Source organism: Mesoplodon densirostris, chromosome 10 (genome assembly GCF_025265405.1).
Source record: "Mesoplodon densirostris isolate mMesDen1 chromosome 10, mMesDen1 primary haplotype, whole genome shotgun sequence".
In the NCBI taxonomy this organism is placed as follows: domain Eukaryota; kingdom Metazoa; phylum Chordata; class Mammalia; order Artiodactyla; family Ziphiidae; genus Mesoplodon; species Mesoplodon densirostris.
Genome location: NC_082670.1, coordinates 31,947,717 through 31,966,385, shown reverse-complemented (window position 1 = coordinate 31,966,385; position 18,669 = coordinate 31,947,717). Strand labels below are relative to the sequence as shown.

The following is an 18,669-nucleotide window of genomic DNA, read 5'->3' as shown; positions in this document are numbered from 1 at the left end:
TATATAAATATGGCTGTCACATATGGTTTTATATAGTGCTTCTTAACCCTTAAAATTCTAAGCATTACCCCATGTTATTAAAATTTTTCACAAATGCTGCTGCCATTATTAGGGATGTAGCATTACCTACTACTAGAAACTGAACTCAGAATGCCATCATTTCAAACTGAAGTGAATATAAAAACAGATGAAGTTAATGATCCTAAGATCTAATTTGTTAATATGCCATTAATGAGAAAAAGCACTGTAGTTCACTTATCTTCAAGGGACTTAGATTCTTTCTACAACTAACCTAGAATGAGTTAAGACGAATTACCCCAAAATAAGTGATCCGATTATTTTTAATCTAATTAACATAGTTAATATAGTATATGCTGTTATCCGGTTTAATCAGATTATTCAGGAAAGAGGGACACAGATCAGCCATCATGAATATTCTGGTCAATTTGCCAAAAATTGGCAGATATCTCTTAGGTTTTCCAATTCAAGGCTTCCATCACTGTCCTCCCTATAATAGTTATCCTACCTGTGGTTCACTGTACTATCAGGCTCATCTTATTATCTCCTAAAATGAATACTAAACACTGTGGGGCTTAAAGTCAGAGAGACCTAATTTGGGTCCCAGCTCTATTTATTAGCTATTTGACCTTGAGCATGTTATTTACCCTCTCTGAATCTCAGTTTCCTCTTCTGTAAGACGCACACTCACATATTTTCCTATCCCACTGCCAGTTTTAAGAAGATCAAAATTGGGGACTTCCCTGGTGGCATAGTTGTTAAGACTCTGCACTCCCAATGCAGGGGGCCTGGGTTCGATCCCTGTTCAGGAAACTAGATCCCAGATGCATGCTGTAACCAAGAGTTCGCATGCCACAACTAAGAAACCGGCGAGCCGCAACTAAGGAGCCCGCCTGCTGCAACTAAGACCTGGCACAACCAAATAAATAATAATAAAAAAAAGATCAAAATTATTATGCAATCAGCACAAGAAACAATTACTTACTTCTTTATCTAATGTTCGAAACATCTGGTTGATCACACTTTCCAAAAAAAAGGTCATGGCTTCCCACTGCACAAATGAAGGTGAGAAGATGGAGCAGAGGCTGCCTTCTCCAGTTCCAGCTGCAGGGGAACAGGGTTTTAAAACACACACACACACACACACACACACACACACACACACACGCACACACTTATAAACACTGTAGGATCACAGAAGACACAGAGACCACGGAGCTGTAGAAACCACTAGGTAATTTCACAGTTGAAGGAACAAGGTAATCTAACCCTTCTCAGCCTGGGAAAAGAAAAGGAAGCAGAAAGGGATCCCTATCCTGCCTCTACCTCTAAAAACAAACTGTCTGAATTCACCTTTGTGAGCCTTGTCTGTAAAGCCAGTTTAAGTACTGAATGAGAATATACATGTAAGAATCAACACCAGTGCCCGGCCAATTGAGAAATATTAATTAATTCCCCCCCCTTTCATAATCTGTCCATGGGAATCTAAATAATTACGATATCTAAGACCATAAAGAATCTTTCCAACAAGGAACTGCTGTAAGATACAAAATGCTGCTTCACATCCAGTAGCCTCATGACAACTGCAAGGGCCCTGTGCAGAGAACTGTGCCACCTTCCAAGTTCACAAGTATCATCAAGTTCCCTGGTGGCCTAGTGGTTAGGATTTGGTGCTCTCACTGCCGTGACCCAGGTTCAGTCCCTGGTCAGGGAACTGAGATCACGCAAGCCACATGGCGTGACCAAAATATGAAAAAAAAGAAAAAAAAGAAAAGGAAAAACCCCACAAGTATCATCAAAGCATGTCACTTAAACAGCAAGGCCCCTGCAAAATGAATCACAAATTACTTTTCTTGCTTCCGTACAGTCACATTTACTAGCTTCACCTTGGTACAACATATTTGGGCTTCTGCAAACATTCAAGTTACTAGATACCAGGAACCTTCACAGTCAACTGTGAATACATAAAACTGAATGTTAAATCCCACGAATGTCAAGTAACTAGTGTACTTGGTAACTGACCATAGTGTGGAGTTTTTCCAAAGCAGTGACTTACACCCTTTCCTTACAATCCTCTCACTCACTGCCTGCATTAATAAGATGACAGACAGAAGATACAGAGCACAGAGAAGTTGCCTAGCTTATGCTTTTGGGTAGAGGGGGGTTATTTTGATTTTACATAAAGTGGCATTTCCCAAAGGCTTTGAGGGGGCTGAGTGATATGGGAAACCCCTGCACTGCTTGTTGTGCCTGACTAACAAGTCATTTTTTCCGAGTTTAAGAGAAATGCCATGCAAGAACTTGGTTGAAAAGCTTTAAAAAGTTAGGTCTAGACATGTAATTTGTTAGGTGCTGCCTGAAGTGAAGTAATAAAATCAACAATAAACAATTGTTGACTCTGTTAGAAAAGAAAAATGAAGGCAAAACTGATAGGGTCATGGTTTTACCCTAATTTAAACAGAGTTAAAATCTGGTATTATATCTGCTTTCTCTGCCTATATGCACAAATGAAAAGGCTCACTCTCTAGGATGGAACTGGGCAGTGAGCAAAGCTGTTTTTGAACACTATTAGCATACTGTTTTGAAATGTGGCTCAGAGGTTTATTTCTATGTACAGTTTTGATACATAGAAATACTTCACTAATGTTCAGTTGGAAAAAAAACAAAAAAAGTCTTACAGTTCATGGATCCAGTATCAACAGAAGTTGAGAGCTGATACTTTAGCCACTCCCCAGCCATCTGGAAGCTAGTCTTGGGATCCAAGCGACATGCTAACCTCATTACTTCTCCTTGTTGGGCCCGAGAGGCTGCCAAGAGAAAGACATGAATCAATAACTGCATATAACAGATACTTAGTTAATGTTTATTCATTTATCCATCCCAGGAGGAAAACATTCAAGAGATTTTGTTTTGCAGACTTATGCTCTGAATCTAACAAATGTTCAGTAAAGCTTTGTTAACAAATCTAGAAATTTTCAAAACTAAATTCTAAGAAGCCACCATACCAGCTAGATGCTATAAGCGGCAAACCAAAAGTGGTCTCCCATTTCTGTTGGAATTAAAAGGAGATCAGGTTGGTACAGATGTAAAATGGTATGGCTGCTGAAGAAAATGGTCTGGCAGTTCCTCAAAACATTAAACATGGAATTACCATATGATTTAGTAATTCTCTTCCTAGGCATATGCCCAAGAAAAATAAAAACATATGTCCACTCAAAAACTTCTACCCAGGGGGATTTCCCTGGTGGCACAGTGGTTAAGAATCCACCTGCCAATGCAGGGGACATGGGTTCGAGCCCTGGTCCAGGAAGATCCCACATGCTGCGGAGCAGCTAAGCCCGTGCACCACAACTACTGAGCCTGCGCTCCACAACAAAAGAAGCCACCGCAACGAGAAGCCCGCACACCACAATGAAGAGTAGCCCCCGCTCGCCGCAACTAGAGAAAGCCCATGCACAGCAACAAAGACCCAACACAGCCAAAATAAATAATAAGTAAATAAATAAATTTATTTTAAAAAAATAACAAAAAAACTTGTACCCAAATGTTATAATAGCATTATTCTTAATAGTCAAGATGTGGAAACAACTCAAGTATTTATCAACTTATCAATGGATGAATAAAATGTGGTATATCCATACAATGAAGTATTATTGGCAATAAAAAGAAATGAAGTACTGATACATATTACAACATGGACGAATTTTGAAAACGCTACACTAAGAAAAAGAAGGCAGTTACCAAAGACAACACACTGTATGATTCCATTTATATGAAATGTTCGGAATAGGTGAAAGATAGAAATAGAAAGTAGATTAGTGCTTTTCCAGGGCTGAGAGGGATGAGGGGATTGGGAGATGACTGCTAATGGTTACAGGGTTTCTTGGGGTCATGAGAATATCCTAACATTGACTGTGGTTGTGGTTGTACAACTCTGAAAATACAAAAAACCCCCACTGTATTATATACTATAAATGGATGAACTGTATGACATAAATTACATCAATAAAGTTGTTATTAAAAAGGGGGGGGAACCAGGTTACAGAAAACCCAGAACAGAATTAGGAATCGTGGGTTTTTCCTCTCTTTTTTAGAAAAAAGACCCAAAATGTAAGATGGTATTTAATTCTAATATATAAATATAAAAAAAAATGAGAGTGCCTTACCTAAAGTTACTATCTTTAAACATCAATGTCCAAAGGCAGTGTGTGTGTGTATATGTTTCGGGGGGGGTGTGTGTAAGAGATAAAACAATGCGTGGAATAAGTACAATCCCAGCACTCTCTGCAATGTGCAAATGGAGATTAAACAGGCTGCTGTCCAGACTTGGGGCTCTTTAATACAGAAGCTCAAGGGTCATGCACCATGACTCATAACACTAGATGTCATTCTGAGACTGGAAGAAATTCCAGGCGAGTTCACTCACAGTTGAAGAAAGCATTGAAGTCCTCGTCACTATCAAAATCAAATCGAGAGTATTCACAGCTAGGGCTGTCTGTTTTAGAAGGAAAGCCCATCTGGAAAGAGAAACATAATTGGGGTAGGGGGTGAGGGTTTTCATGAGATATATGATAAGTAACTGCTTCTGGTCTACCCCTAAGTCTACAATTTGCTTCCAGTGGGAATAATCCTGGGAGTGGTAGAAAGAGATTGTTTTTTATTTGATACTCTGTTCCAGGTTCCTCAGGGAAAATTAAATTCTGGAATTAGTTTAAGGTCTTTGAGTATAAAGATGTCCCAAAACAAAGTGCTGATACAGCTTGCAATAAGTAAAAGAACTGAAACAATTTGTCTTCTTAAATGCTGAACCCTGGAAATAAGAATGTAACTTTTTATGTTTCATTCAAAAAGTACTGAAGACCATGACGGCAGAGAACTAGAAGATGGTGTGCAACGTGCTAGGTGAATTCCTTGAGGAAATAAGGGGACCCTTGAATGGGTCCTATTCTGATTTTACAAATCAAGATGAAGCATCTGTCAGCTGCAAGAGCCTTGAACAGATCTCAGAGTGTTGATAAGCAACTCTCTATTGAGGTAATGAGCAACCTGCTTCCATGCTCTTCTTCTCATTCACCTTCCTGACCCTCACTTGGCCTTCAGAAAGTCAGACATTACTTCCTCTTGGAATCTCCCTGACTCCACCTTCCTTTCTATTTTTAACCTCTGAAAAGCAATGATCATATTGTATGGTCATGGTCACTGCTCTCGTCCTATAACTTCTTCTTCCTAGCACTTAGCCCAATACTTGGCATAGAAGTGCTCCAAAATATGAAAGAGTAGATATTTCTTCTTGAGGAATAAAAGACTAATATGCCCAAGGAAAGGACCTTAGTGACCAAGACAGGGCTGTCAATGAGGCCATCTAAGTCTTATGATGTGTATTCACTGACATTCCACATTTTAGATTCCCACTGCATACCTTGACCAAGTTAGTCATAGAAGCACGAAGATATTTTGGTATTATTGCTAATAGCAAAGGGTCATGGGATAGGATCTCATGCCGGAAGAGGGCTCCCCAAGTCATCTGAGTTGAAGAGCGCAAAAACTAAAGGGAAAAAAGAAAAAACTCAGTTTAAGGATTTGGGTTTTATATACCAAGACTACTACTTAGCTCAGCAATTATCCACTATATTTTTCCATGGAAACAAATATCTGTAATACTTTGAAACTGCCCATACTGTAGTACAGCAGTAATGACTGCTCACTATGGACCATATGTTAATAAGACTGGGTCAGGTGCAATTCCCAGAGTATGAGCTGAATTCTACCACTTTCTGTTTTATGCAAGAAAGGATACAGGAACCTCAGGATGATATTACAAGGAGAATCTTGGATTGGATAAAATTAATTTTATAACACAATTAATCAGACTTTTGTATTTAAAATGTCTTTAGTGGTAAATCACCTGGGACATACCTCATATCTGATTGAGCCTTATCAGAATGACACTACCTGAGGGGTAACTGCTGACCTAGACTGCAATGCATAGCTCAGGAAGACTCAGCAATTTTCTTAATGAAATGCTACTACAGTTATTCCTTAGGATCTTAAAAGTCACATTTTATACTTCAGCTGCTAATTACTTCAGGCCATAGTGCTTGATTTTAATTTACCTGACTAAAATTTTGAGAAGTCACCTCCATAAAGTTTACCTGACTTGGATGAGTTGTGAAAGCCAGAAAAGATTCCAGGTATTTTCCAAAATTTGCTGGTGTTTCTACATCAGAATCCACACCCTGTAGGACAAAAAGACCACTACATTAACGATGTTGATGGGGAGGTCAGAGTAGAGAGTGGAGTAACAAATACAGACAACTTATACCCTCAAAAATTTCAGTTTTGAAAGGACTTTATACTTTCTTGTGGCCTAAGGAAGGCATCATTTCAGGGGCTAAAACACAGGAAAGCTGCTTTACCTCCTTAATCATCATCATTAAAACCTATTCTGTGGTCAAATAGTAAAACAAGAGTATTCATTTCAGAAATCCGTATATTTCTTCAGATCTAGTCTAGTCACATCTCTGTGACCTAACCTATTAAATAACCAATTGATGGTACACATCTTATGTCTGGAGTTCCATCCTCTCTAGCCATTCAAGCCACCACAAAAAGACATAACATCAAGCGCAAATGTCTGTACCAATATCCTATCTTTTAACACATAAGACTGAGTATGAAATATTTCCCTAAAGACAGTTAATTCCAGGTCAATCAGACTAAAGTTTTCTTTTATGATCTAATAATACATCCTTTAGATTTGGGAAAAGTGTTCTTTATTCAAATTCATAATGTTTCATGACCTAATAGGACTTTAAAGGGTAATGCACTCGGCAGACTGAAGTTTTACAAGTACCAAAATGAACAGGAGTAGCAACATTGACTTTAGTCAGATGTTGTAACAGATGGAATAACAGATGTGAATGTTTACTATTGACATTAATAACTGACTTGTTAAAAAAATCTGTATCATTCAAACTCAATTAAAATAATTTAATCTATAGAATTATAAGAAATAATCTGTAGGGAAATGCCCCCTCAGGCTAAAATCAATGGCATGTGTCACCCCTTACACAAATATAACTTTCTAAATCCTCTCCTCAAATGGCCCTGAAACTCTCCAGAAAGTGCTCACCAGCAATGCACACAGCTGATTGCCCAGGGCACACAACACCTGACAGAGTCTCTTCAGGAAGACATAGTGTTTTTCTACCAAGCCTCCTCCGTCAGCAGTCCTGAAGAGGAGAACACAGTGTGATTAGCAGCACATCAAGAGCACCAAAGAGAGTCCCATGGAATATGGAGCTGTATGTGGTCTGTGCTCCAACACTCAAATTTCCGTTGATTATTAAAGCTAAAAAAAAAAAATCAAAAAACAAAACCAACCCAAAAACCTCCAACCAAACACTGAAAGATCAATGAGGAATAGGGTTCAATGCCATCTCATCCTTCAAGAGACACTCTAATTTTGGGTAATGCAGTCCTTGAGTACTTTGGGATAATACTGTGAACTCTGAGCATGACTCCACAAAGCAATACATATACTTACATGCATAAAAACTGCACAAAAAGACATTGGTTGGGCTTCCCTGGTGGTGCAGTGGTTGAGAGTCCGCCTGCCAATGCAGGGGATGCGGGTTCGTGCCCCGGTCCGGGAAGATCCCACATGCCGCAGACCGGCTAGGCCCGTGACCCATGGCCGCTGAGCCTGCGCGTCCGGAGCCTGTGCTCCGCAACGGGAGAGGCCGCAACAGTGAGAGGCCCGCGTACCGCAAAAAAAAAAAAAAAAAAAAAAAAAAAAAAAGACACTGGTTGATACTGAGGAAGGACTTAGAGAGATCTCTAGGGCAGCATGCAGTAATTCCTTATACCACTGACAAAATCAAAAGGACTATAATCAAGAGAATGAAAAGACAAGTGACAGACTAGGAGAAAATATTTGCAAAAGACAGTCTGATAAAAGACTGTTATCCAAAATATACAAGAACTCTTAAAACTCAATAAGAAAAAAATATGATTAAAAAATGGGCCAGGGCTTCCCTGGTGGCACAGTGGTTGAGAATCTGCCTGCTAATGCAGGGGATACGGGTTCGAGCCCTGGTCTGGGAGGATCCCACATGCCACGGAGCAACTAGGCCCGTGAGCCACAGCTACTGAGCCTGCGCGTCTGAAGCTTGTGCTCCACAACAAGAGAGGCCGCGATAGTGAGAGGCCCGCGCACCGCGATGAAGAGTGGCCCCCGCTTGCCACAATTAGAGAAAGCCCTTACACAGAAACGAAGACCCAACACAGCAAAAATAAATAAATTAATTAAAAAAAAAATGGGCCAAAGACCTTAATAGACACCTCACTAAAGAAGATACACAGATGGGAAATAAACGTATGATAAGAAGCTCCACATCAAATGTCATCAGGGAATTGCAAATTAAAACGAGATAGCACTATACACCTATTAGAATAGCCCAAATCCAGAACACTGACAACACCAAATGCTAGTGAGGATGTGGGGCAACAGGAACTCTTATTCATTGTTGGTGGGAATGCAAAATGGTACAGACCCTTTGGAAGACAGTTTGGCAGTTTTTTACAAAACTAAACATACTCTTACCATATGCTTTAGTAATCACACTCCTTGGTAATTACCCAAAGGAGCTGAACATACAAAAACCTACACAGGGATGTTTATAGCAGCTTTATTCATAATTGCAAAAATCTGGAAGCAACCAAGATGTCCTTCAGTAAGTGAATGGATAAATAAACTTTGGTACATCCAGACAACAGAATATTATTCAGTGGTAAAAAGGAATGAGCTAACCGAGCCATGAAAAGACATGTAGGAACTATAAATGCATGATACTAAGTGAAAGGAAACAATCTGAAAAGGTTACATACTATATGATTACAACTATACAACATTCTGGAAAAGGCAAAACTATGGAGAAAGTAAAAAGATCAGTGGTTGCCAGGAGTTTGGGTGGGAGAGGAGGGATAAATAGGCAGAGCACAGAGGATTTTTAGGGCAGTGAAAAAAAACCTGTAAGATATTATGATGATGAATATATGTTATTACACGTTTGTTGAAACTCAGAGAATGTACCCATAAAATGTATAACACCAAGGTGAACCCTAAGGTAAACTATGGCCTTTGGATGATTACGATGTGTCAATGTAAGTTCAACAGCTCTAACAAGTGTACCACTCTGATAGGGCATGGCTATAATGGGGGAGGCTATGCATGTGTGGGGGCAGGGAATATATGGGAAATCTCTGTACCTTCCCCTGAATTTTGCTGTGAACCTTAATCTGCTCTAAAAAAACAAAATCGTTTTTTAAAGACGGTATTAAAAACATAACTTGGGGGCTTCCCTGGTGGTGCAGTGGTTGAGAGTCTGCCTGCCAATGCAGGGGACACGGGTTCATGCCCCGGTCCGGGAGGATCCCACATTCTGCGGAGCGGCTGGGCCCATGAGCCATGGCCGCTGGGCCTGCGCTTCCGGAGCCTGTGCTCCGCAACGGGAGAGGCCACAACAGTGAGAGGCCCGCGTACCACAAAAAAAAACAAAACAAAACATAACTTGGTATCTCATTTCTCCAAGTCATTTAGTTCAGATCAGTAATCACTTATGTGCTATTTTAGAATGCAAATAACCCTTTAAATTAAAAAAAAAATTATTTGGTGGCAAAACCTGACCTACAATGATGTAGGACGATTCTCACTAACAAGAATTAATAAGGACTGGTGGGCCAGCAGCCATATTAGCGTGTTCTGGAGGCAGTACAGTATAACATAAAAAGCATGGGCCTCAGGGTAAGAAAGACCTAGGCTCTAGTGATGTTGAAGGACAGCGTGGCATCATGGTTTCTAGTGCAGGCTCTGAAGTCTGAATCACAGCTTTACTAACCAGTACCAGTAGAACAAATGGAGATAGGACACCTCAGTGTGAATGCCACAGTCTCTAGGGAACTAAGAAGTGGGTCCTGGAAACAGTAACTACAGTGGCCACCCAAAAGACATGTTATTAACTTAATTAACAGCACTCCTTAAAAACAGACCTGTAGTATCCATAGGAAAGAGCCATCATAAAAGCTATGTTAGAATGGACAGTAAGAAATTTTAAGTAATATATCTGCATCTCACATCTTTTCATTTGTCCCTGGCACCAAAAGTGAAGAAAGAGTATTGAAGAAAAATGGGTGCTGTGACAGTTTCAACTACTGTAATACACAGTTCTACCTGACTCCCTGGTAAGAAAAACATATCAGAAAATGCTTTAACATTTTTCAGAGCGATTAGAAGAAAATAAGCAGAAGCCACTATTTCAGGACATAGAATGTTTTTACAGGATTTATACACATATTTCACACTGACCACATTGTTCCTGCTGCTTCCTAGAGCCTCAGCACTTCAGGCATTGATTACTTTGACAAGGAGAGAGGGAGGAGTGTCTCGAGTTCTGCAATCAAGGAAGGCCCTGGGACAGACTCTGGTCAGATCAGAGCATTCTCTGGCCTAGTCACCAAGGCTACTAGGAGGCTTAGGGATCATCAAAAGCAGACAAAGAGAACCAAGGGGATGAGCAGTCTGGGGAGAATGTGGAAAACTGTGAATGTGAGTAGATGCTGAGTCAACAGCCACAACTTATTTCCAGCATAAGATCTTCAAAAAGGTGAAACAGTCCCTTTAAGAGTGCCTGATTTTCCTATTAAAAACAGTCAACTGACTGCCAACAGTCAAATAGGAACTTCAGATACATTGAAATGAGATTCAAAAATGACAAAGAAATTAGAAAGCACACAGAAAAGAAGATACTCACTGCGCAGCGGAGAGTATATAATGCATGGCAACATCTCCAAATAAGACCATCAAGGGCTTTCGGTCTTCCAACTTGCCCTAGACCCGATTTTAGGGAAACACAGGTAATACAAACTATGTTATTAAAAACCTCCAAGTACTAACAACTTCTATACCTATATAATCAAATATACTGACTTCCTAATTTCTCACATAGCCCTGGGGCTAACTGAACACTGAAAAAAACTCAACTCTTTAGATCCAAACCTGGATAAGACTTATATTTTAAAATGTGTTGGGCAATAATAATGATATGAAAGCAAAATAAATTACATCTGAAAATAACATTCTTATGGAGAAAAGTCACAATCCCATTTGTTAGCCAAGACAGCTATAAAGCCAGTATAGTCACCTTCTACAATTCTTTGACGTAACACTATGTGAGTTTTAAACTTTAACATGACGCTTATACAGTTTCTTAAGCATGAAGTACCAAGATTCACAGCTCTTTCAAGAAACAAGTAGCCCTACAAATCTCTATATATCCTGACAATGGATTCCTAGGATATCGGCAAACTGTTGTCCAAAAGGTTGGAGGCAGGTAATTAAGTTGGTGTCAAGTAAAACAAAAAAAACCAACAAAAAACCCCAAACCTTTAAATGTCTTTCACCACAACATGGAATTAAACACACATATGCATCACTCAGAGACTGTCAAAGTCAGTCTGAAGTGGTAACTTACTTTCCTGCTGACTGCAATGAGAAGACACTCAGCTGCTCCCAGCTGAAGTTCCTGTTCGTTCAGAAGCAGGCACAGCATCTCCAGGAGTTTACAGTTTTCAGCAGTAATGTGACTCATGGACACCCAGTCAATGTAGCCCGCTAGAGTATTCAGTGCTGCAATTCCTACTCGACAGTTTGCTTGGGCCTGCATGAAAAGAAGTAACTTTTAGCCATTAAGTCCTCACTAACAGACAAGAAAGCTGTGATTATACCCGAGCTCCTTCTACTTTCTAATTCTAAAAAGAAAAACAAACAACAAAATGTACTCATGCAACTGTTACTGATAGGCAACTCAAAGGTTTTCTTCTGATACACAATCACTTATCAAATGATGGCATTCTTGATGCCCATCAGTAAGACTATATTGGCATGTGTGGCCATTTTACGTCCTTCAAGAAATCTCAGATATTATCATTTTAACTCCCTTCCACCATAGCTCAATGATCAAATAAACCAAGGCTGAGGGAATTCCCTGGCGGTCCAGTGATAGGACTTCTTGCTTTCACTGCTGACAGTATGGGTCTGATCCCTGGTCGGGGAACTAAAGCTCCTACAAGCCACACGGCACGGCCAAAAACAAAAGCAAAACAAAAAAAAACCAAGGCCGAGGTCACCCTCCACTAGGTATATGCATCCCTGTACCTGAAAGCCTCAAAGAAGCCTCCTTCCAACTCCACCAAGAGCTCTTACCTTTGACTCCTGAGAATTATCTGTCTTCTGAAAGAAAAGAAGTATAAGGATCTAAATGTTTTTAAAGAGCAAAGGCTATGTAATAACTTTCCACCCCCATAATCTAGGCCCTTGAACAATGATTTTTAAATACTCAACTTTTAATCTTGGAAAAGAAGACAACTTTACTAAGAACACAAAACTGATATTCTCCCAAAGGATGACGGGTTATTTTAGTTTCAGCAATATGACAAAATCTACTAGAACATTAAGATCCACAAGACAGTTTCAACGCACACAGTTTACAAAGAAATACAACTAACAGATGAACAATGAAGCAGGCTTAACATTGCTAGTGATGAAAGAAATATAGTTTAAATCAAAGTATTAGCATTTTTTCTATATTAAAATAGAGACAAATTATAACTGGCAAAGGTATACTGAAATGATGTAATGTTAATGGAAAAAAGCAAGAAACAAAATTAAAATGAGTACAATTTATGACCATGTAGGGACGTAACTGTAGGAAGACCACAAACACAAAAATATTCAATGCTAAATAGACCAAAATAATGTCTGTTCAGTAAATTATACAATTTATAATTTTACAAGCAGGAATAACAACTCCTGAAGTACTTAAAAACTTACCACCATTAGCATGATAAAGGATTTGTTTTACAATTCCTTTTCTCAACTTTCAAAAAGTCCTTTTTCTAACAAAGAACAAGCATTAAGCCCTCACCATCAGTGGTCAAAGAGCGGTGTTAATGGGGCAGAGATGAGTAGAACCCTCTCACCATCATCTACTGATGCTGCCCAAGAAGGAAAGGGAGGCAACAACAGCCAAGTCCAGCCTTCACCATCTCCTCCAGCAAACCCTGCATTCCCATTTGGATCCTATCCTCCTGCCCCCTGGGACCAGTACAGGAGCCAGGCGATGGAGCCAGGAGGAAGCCTACTCATCCCATCCTTGTTTACCATTCAGCCTACTCCCTAGGTGGGAAGGTGAAGGGATGGAAGCAGGGAAGGAACTATGAGGAAACTGAGAAGTTTCAGGTACAAGAGATGTCCCTTGGTGCACTCTGGTCGTGGTGGCCTGGTTTAACAGATGGAGATAATGGACACCAAGGCTAAAGAAAAACACCAGTGGATGTACTTCTAACTTGTGTCAGACCATCATCAACCGGCCCTGCTCTGGCATGTTGGCTAGATTTCTAGGGCACTGAAGCATTCATAATTTGTTCATGTCTCTTAGGGATTAAATCTCCTAGGGGAAAATGAAAAGAATCTCTCTTTGGACTTCCCTGGTGGCAAAGTGGTTAAGAATCTGCCTGCCAGTGCCAGGGGACACGGGTTTGAGCCCTGGTCCAGGAAGATCCCATATGCCGCGGAGCAACTAAGCCCGTGCGCCACAACTACTGAGCCGGCACTCTAGAGCCCGCAAGCCACAACTACTGAGGTCTGCACGCCTAGAGCCCGTGCTTTGCAACAAGAGAAGCCACCGCAATAAGAAGCCCATGCACCGCAACAAAGAGTAGCCCCCACTCGCCACAACTAGAGAAAGCCTGTGCAGCAATGAAGACCCAACGCGGCCAAAAGTAAAAAAAAAAAAAAAACACCAACCTCTTTCACCCTCAATACACATAGGTTTTTAAACGCAAATACTTTGATATTTTCTTTTGTAAAATCTCAGCGAGAGGGCTTCCCTGGTGGCGCAGTGGTTGAGAGTCCACCTGTCGATGCAGGGGACACGGGTTCGTGCCCCGGTCCGGGAAGATCCCACATGCCGGGGAGCGGCTGGGCCCGTGAGCCATGGCCGCTGAGCCTGCGCGTCCGGAGCCTGTGCTCCACACGGGAGAGGCCACAACAGTGAGAGGCCCGTGTACGGCAAAAAAAAAAAAAAAAAAAAAAATCTCAGGGAGATATTTTGGGGGAAAGAGTCCATTCTGGTAAAAAGAATGGGGCATGAATTCCACTATAATCATTTATTAGGGGATCTTCAATAATTATTCTCTGAAATTCAGTTTCCTCATCCATAATATGGAGACAATACTTTCTGATTCTTAGGGTTGTTTTGAGGATTAAATAACATGTAAAGCAAGAAAAAGTATATAACCATTGTAAAGCAATTATACTCCAATAAAGATGTTAAAAAAAAAAGTATATAGCATATATTAGGTATTCATTGTGAGTTTCTCCCTACCCTGACACCAACAGTACCTTGTCATCATTTGTGTTAGTATCTAGTGCTCCCCTGAAAAAATAGACTTAAGGAAGATGTCAGGGGCAGAAAACCCCTGGCAACCCAAATTTTAATGATTTTTTTTGTGTGAAATAAGCATGTATGAGGATTCTACATTAGGGTTCTGAAACCTCAATACTATTGACATTTTGGATCAGAAAATTATTGTGGAAGACTGTTCTGGGCATTATAGAATGTTTAGCATTGTGCCTGGCTTCTACCCATTAGAGGCCAGTAGCAACCCCTAGTTGTGACAACCTGGGGGGCAAAATCGCCCCTCCTTTTGAGAACCACGGTACTAGATTAGCTTTCACACGGCCTTCTTCTAAAGGCTCTCTGCTAAAAATGGCAATGATTGGAAAGACAGTATCTGGTTTGCCTTTTTCTGCAGAAGAAAAACCTCATCAGGAAGAAATACCAGGAATCATGTAATCAAGATTAATAAAACTTGGCACAGTTTCCACTGCAAAAGGGAACAAGACTAAATGGGACATCGAAATTTAACAGGGATACTATCCTGACCTATCAGGAATCTGGGTTTTCAAATATTAAGAATTAACCTTCAGGGAGTTCCTTGGTGGTCTAGTGGTTAGGATTCGGTGCTTTCACTGACGTGACCCGGGTTCAATCCTTGGTCAGGGAACTGAGATCCCGCAAGCTGCGCGGCATGGCCAAAATTTTAAAAATAAACTAAACAAACAAAGAAAGAAATTAACCTTCATTTTTATACTATTTTCTTAGGAATTTTCTTACTATAAAAGGAATTATTTTTTTCTGGTAGGTATGGAAACTCATTGAATTGAGCTTCTTAGAAAATTAATTCCAGTTTTTCCTGTCATCTTTGTTTCTTTTTTGCTTATAAAATAGCCGTTCCATTTACTAAACTGAACACCCTAGTTTCTTGCTAAAGGATTAACTGTAAAAAACAAACAAACCCACTCATATTAGAAAATAGAACTTCAGGGAGGTGGTATTTATCCCTTACCACTTGTTGGTACTTGTTTACATTTTCTTGAAGTGTGTTAAGAAGAAAAGTGAAGATTCTTTCCATGTTCTGGGTTAATGTTTGCTGGATATCCCTTCGTCTTTGAGGGGGAAGCGTCTGAAAGGTCACTACATCCTCTGCCAGTCGCAAAAGGATGAACATCACTAATTCTGTCTGTGTTTCCTATACCAATAGAGAGAAGGTAGTTAAATGAAACTGAAATCTGTTTTTCATTATAAATGTGACCAAAGGCTCTTTTCTGCTGACAAGACAAACCAACCAAGCAAAAAAACCCTGCAGAGCAAACGGAAACAAAAACCTGAATTGATACAGCTGTACTACATACCCCTTGTTTGGAAAGAATGTCCAGTTCTATCAGCATGTCAGGCCAGTGCTGTGGCCACTCCCGCTTGATCATTTCTACTACAATTCGAGACAGAACATCTTTAATATGGTTCTCCTCTTCCAAAATGTTCAGTGTTCCCTGAAAAAGAATAAGAGATATTAAGAGGTCTGCAAGACTGAATTCAAGGGAAAAAGTGGGCTGTAAAAGTGTACGAAACTCATGAGCAGGCCTACTTTTAAACTAAACAGAATAAACAAACCTGTTCTCCATATCTGAGTCACCTGTCCTGAATTCTCACTGATCATCCTTCCCACTTAAAGCTTAACAGAGGGTTGCATCAGCTAATAAAATGGCTGTCTCATGGAGCAAGGAAGACATCACCGCTCTTCTCCTTTACAAACTGAAGAGACTCTCATATTGACTGTTTTCATTTTGTAAGAGGGCCAGGGTGGAAAAGTATGGAAATAAGGAACACATTGAGAGGCTGATAAAGTGGGACAATAAGGAGCAACTGAATATTTTACCAACAGTTCTAGTATTAGAAGATACAGAAAGACCATTACTGGGACTCTCTTCTGAAGTTTGATATCAAGACTAATGAATTATGACTTCTATCAAGTTTCCCCAGAATTAATAAAATACAGATCCTTAGCTAGCTAAGTTAATAATTTTGAAGGGAATATTTTTTTTTTCTATTAACGACACTAGACTTTGAGGAGGAAAAGGGGTGTGAATTCCCCTTTTCATGCCCTTTGTGAAACAGACATAAAAGGCTATGGATTCTAAACATGTTCAAAGTCATATGCTAACTCCTGAAACAAACTCATTCAGCATATTTTTTATTGCTAATATCATAAAGTAATTCACTTTAGAATAAAAGGAAACAAATAGCAAAGTGTAATCTAATTTAGAATTGATTAATCTAAGACTCTTACTCATTTGCTGAAAATGTTTAATCTCTCTGCCCTGTCTTCATAATTTTAAAAACAGAAGTCAACACATAAGGGATTAATTAAATCCAGTAAGAGAAACGTGATGAACTGTGATTTCTAGTGATGGTGGTTCTTTTTATCTTGAAGGTAACATTTAATATTATATAAAGCATGCTGTTTGACCTATGTAGAAGCAGTGAATTTTTACACAAATGCTACATTGGAAAAGTCACACTTTGTCTAAACTACCTCGGAAACACAAGACTTCCAACCAACCATTCCTTACATTTGCAATCAGCTCCATGACACTGTTCTTCAGATAGACCTTCTCCAATCGAGACATGCTGTTCCACCGAAACCTGGCCACCAAAATGCATAAAGTCAACAGAACCAAATTAGAAGTCTTCTCTTCAGAAGAGATTAGCTTTGATTCCTGTGTTAAAATTATGCTGGTGATTTCATTAAGAAACTATACTTTGGATTTTGGTATCCTTCAAAGAATGGACAGAAACAGTCCACATTTAACCAAAATGCTAACAGAAAAAAAGTTTTATATAGGCAGTAGTCCATTAATTAGAATCCACACAGGATCTGTGCACAGATGAGCTTTTCCCCTTCATTTTATTGACAGACCAAAAGCAAATATGTACCTGGGACAACTGCAACAATGTAGCTGATTTTCAGAAAATAGAACTTGAAAACACTAACTTCCTTTCTGAACTGGCTTAGGGAAGTAATAGCACAATTCCAGAAAAACTGTGGCTAAATCTTAAAAGCTGATTCTTCTGATAGGCACTGGGAGTAGGAGACTCAAGTAGGAAGGGTTTTCAGTTATTCTCATATAATCTTGCTTAGAATTTGCCATTCACACTCAAACTTGAAAAAGAAAAGAAGAAAAGAAATTAAAGGCATGTTGCCTTATCAGAGATTCATTTACCTATACACTGCATTATTCTAAAAAAACTCTGAGGTCTGCTGGCATATATTAGGAGCTCAATAAATGCTAGCGAAATGACTATGAGCTAATACTTGCAGAATGCTTAGTATGTACCGTGCACTTTACACAGATGAAGAAACTTGAGAAAGGTTAAGTTCTGAATGAGAGCTCCCGTAAGGTTGTGATAACCTCTCAGGAATCATTCCTTTCTCCCTGGGGATTGCTCTTTTCTACTCATCTAAACAGTACCTCTATGAGTTATACAAGGAATAAAGATTTGCTCTCTCACACACTTCAGTGGTACCCAAAGCTCCTTACTTGACAACGTGTTCCAGGATCTGAAGGCCAAAATGTCTGACGATGGCAATTTGTGTTTTCTCAGCCAACCGCAAGCCACAGGGGACACATATAGGGCACTTTTCTTTAAACTCCTCACAAAACTGAAAAGAAGAAAAGTTAGTGTTTTCCTTAGGAGCCAAGAGAGAGTGTGGACTAAAAAAAAAATTCATCTTCAACTCCAACCTGAGCTATATATATATATATATTTTTTTTTTTTTTTTTTTTTTTTTTGCGGTATGCAGGCCTCTCACTGTTGTGGCCTCTCCCGTTGCGGAGCACAGGCTCCGGACGCGCAGGCTCAGCAGCCATGGCTCACGGGCCCAGCCGCTCCGCGGCATGTGGGATCCTCCCGGACCGGGGCAAGAACCCATGTCCCCTGCATCGGCAGGCGGACTCTCAACCACTGTGCCACCAGGGAAGCCCCAACGTGCGCTATATTTTTAAGCTGCAAAATCTAGATCAGTATTATATGAATAAAGAACTGATAAACATTCCTTTCACTTTGATAGTTCGATTTCCCATGCAATGGCCAATTAGTGTTAGAAAAAATAAATTTGACATAAATGAGTAAAAAATTGTTAGAGATACACTCCTGAAGTATACAGGTAAAATGACAATTTCTAGGATTT

General features: G+C 39.8%; 1 protein-coding gene across 3 annotated transcripts in view; it reads right to left on the bottom strand.

Annotated features, from left to right (window-relative positions):
* Positions 1-18,669, bottom strand: part of XPO5 (exportin 5) — a 49,550-nt gene that overhangs the window by 29,467 nt on the left and 1,414 nt on the right. For 2 of the 3 annotated variants that reach the window (XM_060109065.1, XM_060109067.1), the window contains exons 2-14: positions 18,020-18,141; positions 17,051-17,123; positions 15,833-15,970; positions 15,487-15,669; positions 12,281-12,307; positions 11,550-11,735; positions 10,830-10,906; positions 7,151-7,250; positions 6,171-6,254; positions 5,438-5,563; positions 4,445-4,535; positions 2,697-2,825; positions 1,004-1,122 (exon numbers count right to left, since the gene is read on the bottom strand). In XM_060109065.1, the coding sequence (XP_059965048.1) occupies positions 1,004-1,122; positions 2,697-2,825; positions 4,445-4,535; positions 5,438-5,563; positions 6,171-6,254; positions 7,151-7,250; positions 10,830-10,906; positions 11,550-11,735; positions 12,281-12,307; positions 15,487-15,669; positions 15,833-15,970; positions 17,051-17,123; positions 18,020-18,141 (1,455 nt within the window). The remainder of the gene's footprint in view (positions 1-1,003; positions 1,123-2,696; positions 2,826-4,444; positions 4,536-5,437; positions 5,564-6,170; positions 6,255-7,150; positions 7,251-10,829; positions 10,907-11,549; positions 11,736-12,280; positions 12,308-15,486; positions 15,670-15,832; positions 15,971-17,050; positions 17,124-18,019; positions 18,142-18,669) is intronic. The other variant, XM_060109066.1, reaches the window with a different exon arrangement.